Source organism: Bufo bufo, chromosome 8 (assembly GCF_905171765.1).
Source record: "Bufo bufo chromosome 8, aBufBuf1.1, whole genome shotgun sequence".
In the NCBI taxonomy this organism is placed as follows: domain Eukaryota; kingdom Metazoa; phylum Chordata; class Amphibia; order Anura; family Bufonidae; genus Bufo; species Bufo bufo.
In genome coordinates this window covers 5,594,666-5,601,198 of record NC_053396.1, presented here as the reverse complement: position 1 = coordinate 5,601,198, position 6,533 = coordinate 5,594,666, and the positions used below count along the sequence as shown (strand labels likewise).

Genomic DNA, 6,533 nt, shown 5'->3' with positions numbered 1-6,533 from the left:
GCCTCTTGAGGATTGACCACAAGTTCTCAATGGGATTAAGATCTGGGGAGTTTCCAGGCCATGGACCCAAAATGTCAATGTTTTGGTCCCCGAGCCACTTAGTTATCCCTTTTGCCTTATGGCACGGTGCTCCATCGTGCTGGAAAATGCATTGTTCTTCACCAAACTGTTGTTGGAAGAAGTTGCTGTTGGAGGGTGTTTTGGTGCCATTCTTTATTCATGGCTGTGTTTTTGGGCAATATTGTGAGTGAGCCCACTCCCTTGGATGAGAAGCCACCCCACACATGAATGGTCTCAGGATGCTTTACTGTTGGCATGACACAGGACTGATGGTAGCGCTCACCTTTTCTTCTCCGGACAAGCCTTTTTCCAGATTCCCCAAACAATCGGAAAGAGGCTTCATCGGAGAATATGACTTTGCCCCAGTCCTCAGCCGTCCATTCACCAGACTTTCTGCAGAAGATCAATCTGTCCCTGATGTTTTTTTGGAGAGAAGTGGCTTCTTTGCTGCCCTTCTTGACACCAGGCCATCTTCCAAAAGTCTTCGCCTCACTGTGCGTGCAGATGCGCTCACACCTTCCTGCTGCCATTCCTGAGCAAGCTCTGCACTGGTGGCACTCCGATCCCGCAGCTGAATCCTCTTTAGGAGACGATCCTGGCGCTTGCTGGACTTTCTTGGACGCCCTGAAGCCTTCTTAACAAGAATTGAACCTCTTTCCTTGAAGTTCTTGATGATCCTATAAATTGTTGATTGAGGTGCAATCTTAGTAGCCACAATATCCTTGCCTGTGAAGCCATTTTTATGCAACGCAATGATGGCTGCACGCGTTTCTTTGCAGGTCACCATGGTTAACAATGGAAGAACAATAATTTCAAGCATCACCCTCCTTTTAACAGGTCAAGTCTGCCATTTTAACCCAATCAGCCTGACATAATGATCTCCAGCCTTGTGCTCGTCAACATTCTCACCTGAGTTAACAAGACGATTACTGAAATGATCTCAGCAGGTCCTTTAATGACAGCAATGAAATGCAGTGGAAAGGTTTTTTGGGATTAAGTAAATTTTCATGGCAAAGAAGGACTATGCAATTCATCCGATCACTCTTCATAACATTCTGGAGTAGATGCAAATTGCTATTATAAAAACTTAAGCAGCAACTTTTCCAATTTCCAATATTTATGTAATTCTCAAAACGACTAATTTTGGCCACTGTATGTCCCTATTGAGTGCTGTACAAAGCGATCCCCCAACACGCTGCGGTAGGAATATCTCCATAATACAGCATCCAGCTGGAGGCACAGTGCTTGCATGTTTATGGGAGCCCTAATAATGTGATCCTTACCGCGCCCCGAACAGAGGGAGACCCCCTATCTACCCACAGTATCAGGCGCACACTCCGCATATGGAGTTTGTGAACCCTCTCCATACTTACACCCCACTCAGATGACATATAGGTACATCATTTTGTTTTAAAGGGCTTAGAAAAACATAGCCACGTGTGTCCACGGGTTGTACCGCAGCTCGAGCCATGTTTTTCTAATAACTCAATAAGTAAATACCTTCTTCCGTAGAATCGGAGCTCAGAGGCCTGCAGGACCCTGGGTTACTTCCTGACGTCTCAGTCACATCCATCGCACCGATTTCTAACACTGCAGCAGAAGACAAATTACCGGCCAAAAACAGATTCAATTTTGGTCAGTTTATAGAAAAGGGGGGGAATAAAAAAATAAAAAAAGCGCTTCGCGACCATTTATACATTTATTGTACAAACTTCTCAACGTAGCGTGAGGAAGCTCGCAGAGCGATCCATCTACAGCACACTTGCATAGAAAGTGTTAAAACGCAAATATCAGAACTATACAAAAAAACTTTTTTTTTTTTTTTTAAGGTCTCCTTAAAGCATAAGTATTATGACAAATAGCTTTGCAACTTTCTAATACACATCTCTGTTTGCAGTCAGTGAATGAACATCCAGAACCTGCCCTGACTGGCTTGTGATAATTTAGGCAATCTGCCATGAGCCACAGGGGGATTTAGGTTGTGAGATGTTATCCCTATGGGTCCTACCTACCCCTCAGAGTGCCCCTGAAACGAATGTGCCGCACTGCTGCTCCATTCATCTCTATGGGAGTTCAGATAACGCCGGTCGGCTTGAGCAAATCAAAGATTTGTTCAGAAACTTTGGTGTTAATGCCGTTTCCGTGGAGCCAAACGTCATCTCGCCTCAGACTTCGGAGAATTACTACGGTATTCCTATCTGCGTATTTAAAGAAATGTTACAATAGGAATCTGAAGTGGGAGAAGGCGCCCGCCAGTACCAAAGTCCACTTCCGATTCCTATTTTATCATGTTTTGAATACGCAGATCGGAATAACGCAGTAATTCTCCGAAGTCTGAGGCGACTTCAAGGGAGACTAAGTTTGGCTCCACAGAGCCAATACATTTTAATGCTGTACGGAAACAGCATAAACACCAAGGTTTTTGAACGAATCGACTTCGGATCTGCGGCTCGAGTCGCTCAAGCCTAGACCCCAGAGTACAGCGTTCGGCCATTTCCAGAACTCCCAAAGAAATGGAGTGGTAGTGTGCACGCAAGACCTAGGGGGTCCTCAGTCTTGTGATGAGTGGGTGTCCCTCTTGTAGGACCGCCACCGATCTAATAGTTATTCCCCTTCCACAGCTTAACAAACAGAATACCCCTTTAAATACTTGTCCCTACACTGGTACACTGTACCAACTTCATCAGCTGGGCAAGCAGAACTGGGTCGGACTCTGCCTATAAGGGAAGGTTCACCTGAATGAAGCCTGCAGAAAAAAGTTCAAATCTGCCATGTCCATCTATCCTAAAACATTATTCCCATCCACTGACAGCAAGCAGAGATCTTTGATAACAGTAAGGATTTCAACTACTAAGAAGTTGCAGACATTTCATTGTGCAGCGATTACACCTCATTTACCCTTTTAGTCATTCACGTTATGTCGGGACTGTAAAGTGCCACTGAACTACTTGCCACCAGTGTATAAAAGGAAGTCCAGTCCACGGGCCTGCCCATGCCACCCCGCTGGGTGAGACTCCGAATAATCCTAGGATGTCCTCCTCTTCTTTGCATCCTGGTTTTGATCAAACTGTGTGATAGGGTCCCGATAGTCCTGGTCCCTGGAGAAGCGGTGTGCTCCGTGGGGCGGCGGGTCACCAGGGGCGGGATATGAAGGTCGCTTGACTCCAGTTACTGATGATGAAGAGGAGGAGACGTGGGTCTGAGAACGGCTCTGGAGATTCTGCACCGCACAGCTCGTGGGACTGGAATCTCTCGACTCCTCACTCTGCCGCCGCGCCAGCCTGGGATCTGGAAGCTTCGCCCTCGTCACTGAAGATGCCACCGGAGCAGTCATTCGGCTCTGCATTGGGCGAATGTCCACGGCTGGATGAACTATGATCCGCTGAGGTGGCTGGACCGCCAGCTGAGGAGGTAACACATGTTCTCTTGAAGGCGTCTCTGCAGGCGTTGTATTGGAAGGACTGCCGGACGCATGCCGCTCCACCGCTGGCCTACTGGAGTGGCTGACAGCGGTTTTAAGCTTCAGGATCCTGTTGACATCTTTCTGGTAGTTTTCCTCTCTCGTCTTGAAGAGAGCCCCTCGCTTCTTCGCATCCTGAATCAAGCTGTTCCAGTCCTTGTTCTCCTGCAAGACAACACGGAGGTGCATCAGACAATCTTCCAACCAACCGCCGAGTGGAGAGGAGGCTGCAGGTATCCGAGTCTCCACTGAGCTCGCGGACCCCCATCGATGTATACAGAGATCTGTCCGTCACATTGCCTGCACGGTAGCAGGGTGTCCCTTACCATTAAGGTTCGGAGGCTCCCCAAGATGAAGAGACTGAACCTGGCCCTTGTGATGGTCACATTCAAGCGCTGTTGACTCGCCAGGAACCTAAACGCAGAAAGTGAACAATGGAAGACGCCTTAAAAGAAACCAACTGCTTCCGTAAACAGTCGACATCCTGAGCCGACAGTACTAACCCAATAGCCCCTTGAACAAAGTTGGCACGAACACACGTCACAATGATGCAGTCCTTTTGGCGACCCTGGAATCCATCAACGGTGTCCACTTCACTTGGCCTGGAAGACACAAGGGGGGGGGGGGGGGGATAAAACATGGAGGCCTGCATCTGTGACCAGGAGACACATGCAGGAATATTCCTTTTGAGGGGGGGTCCCATCAGGAATTACCCCCTTTTGTTCTTCAGCTTCTTTGAAAAGGATCAAACTGCAGCGGGTCCAGGTAGAGTGCCTCTCTGCCCAGCTACTAGAAGGGGGGTCATCCATAGCATATATAGAGGAGGCATCTGTCAGCAGTTTTGTCCCTATGGCACCGGCTGACCTGTTCCATGTGCGCTCGGCAGCTGCAGACATCTGTGTTGGTCCCATGTTCATATGTGCCCGCACTGCTGATGTTTTAAGGCTGGTTTAACACTAGCGGCAGGGGACTCCGGCGGGTGAACAGCCTGTCAGATCCGTCCTGCTGCTAGTTCACGTGTGCCCCTGGACTGCCGCTCCGTCCCCATTGACTATAATGGGGGCGGAGTTCCAGCGGCAGCATGGCGAGAGGTAGCTGGACTAAAAGTACTGCATGCAGTACTTTTAGTCTGTCTGCCTCTCGCCATGCGCTGCCGGGACTCCGCCCCCATTATAGTCAGTGGGGACGGAGCGGCAGTCCAGGGGCACACGTGAACTAGCAGCAGGACGGATCCGACAGGCTGTTCACCCGCCGGAGTCCCCTGCCGCTAGTGTGAAAGTACCCTAATATATGCAAATCAGCCTCTAGGAGCAACAGGAGTGTTGCCATTGCACCTAAAGGCTCTGCTAACTATGCAACTGCTGCGCCCTCTGCACTGTGATTGACAGGACCAGACAGTGTAAATGTCATCAATCCTGGTCCTGTCAAAGTGCAGATGGTGTGGAAGTTGCAGAGTCTCTCGGTGTAACGGCAACGCCCCTGTTGCTCCTAGAGGCTCATTTGCATATATTAACACATCATTTTTCTCAGCAATGCGGGCACATATCAACATGGGACCAACTTGGATGCCAAGATCACATGGAACAGGTCAGCCAGTGTGATAGGTACAAATCTGCTGACAGATGCCCTTTAAGGCCAGGACTACGCCAGAGCTAAATTTGTGTGACTTCCTGGTTATTAAGGATGAGGAATCGGCTCCTGAGTATGTATTTCCCATAAGAAAGCTGTATCCAGCTGGACAGTGGCTGTATCCAGCAGTATGTAAGGAGCTGCCCACGGCTGTGACTGGAAGCAGTTCAGTGCCGGGATCCGACTCACTACGGGGCCTACTGCAGGTAAGCCACAGATTACACACTGCCATTGGCGGGCACCCATTGCCTTATGCCCAGTGAAACCAGTGCCAGACAGGTGACACGTTATTCCGATGTGTGGTTGTCACCCCTGAAGTCCTGGTGCCGTCCCATTCATAGGTAGCACAAGCACTGCCTCCTTCCACCGTTTTTAGGCAGAGGTGGGGGGGGATTCGATTTTTGACATTTTTCCCTTAGATCTGACTTTCTTACCTCGAGTCCTTTCCAAATTCTCTCTGAAGCTGTTCGATGATCTGCATCTTCTGGGCGCGGTACGGGGTGATGATGCCGATATTCCGGAACGTAAATTCCCTTTTCTTGCTTTTGATGAGCTTTACCAGTGCCACAACCATCTTGAGCTCTTGTGGGTTGGCAAACGACCTTGTAAAGAGAAAGACGAAGTGTTACAGTAGCCCACCACAGGGGGGGCGCTGAAGAGGGAACACCCCAACCTCCTGCTGGTCACATGATCCTTCGGAGCCAGTGAGCAGCTGAAAAAATGAATCATGTGACATGCACTCCAGACTGCATCACGTGATTGTGTCCTGAGCAGCTGACTGCCAGGAGGGATCACGTGACACTTCCTGGTTCTGTAGGGGGGTCACATGATTTACTTTTCTCTCAAGTTTCAAGGTCTCCGCTTGCCATTAGTGAATGGAAGCCTTGTTAGCCTAATACTAGTCACAGCGGAGGTTAGTTCCACACTAGCCTGCCGTGGACCCAGTATTGCCGGAAGCTACATGGATGCCGTCTGTCCCCATTAACTATAATGGGGACCAGAGGAGATCCGGTATGCCGAGAATCGGCCGTGATAAAGCAGCTGCATGCTTGTTTGCTACAGTGTATCATTCCAGGCATTCCACTGTAACACAGCAGCAATGTTCTAAGTTGTTACAGCGTATCAGTGCAGGCAACATGTCTGAAATTTAGCTTGCTTAGTTAACAAACAGTTGTACCAGCTGGGATGCAACTGCACCAAACACTCAGCCGAGCTGGGGTCACCATGGAATTCCGCACTTACTCCCTCTCTTTCACTTCGTAGCCATCTGTCACATCGAACACCATGTATGGCTGGAAGGGCCAATCTGAAGAACACCGCGCTTCTTCCGTGGCTCTGCAAAAAACATCACATATTGCGTTCACACGGTTCATACAACCCCATC

The 6,533-nt window shown here is 49.2% G+C and overlaps 1 protein-coding gene across 1 annotated transcript in view; it reads right to left on the bottom strand.

The window, feature by feature from the left end:
- Positions 1 to 1,217: 1,217 nt before the first annotated feature.
- Positions 1,218 to 6,533, bottom strand: part of SETX (senataxin) — a 28,125-nt gene continuing 22,809 nt past the window's right edge. The window contains exons 21-25 of the mRNA XM_040405762.1: positions 6,392 to 6,484; positions 5,584 to 5,751; positions 4,024 to 4,122; positions 3,847 to 3,934; positions 1,218 to 3,685 (exon numbers count right to left, since the gene is read on the bottom strand). Of these exons, the coding sequence (XP_040261696.1) occupies positions 3,086 to 3,685; positions 3,847 to 3,934; positions 4,024 to 4,122; positions 5,584 to 5,751; positions 6,392 to 6,484 (1,048 nt within the window). The 3' untranslated portion in view covers positions 1,218 to 3,085. The remainder of the gene's footprint in view (positions 3,686 to 3,846; positions 3,935 to 4,023; positions 4,123 to 5,583; positions 5,752 to 6,391; positions 6,485 to 6,533) is intronic.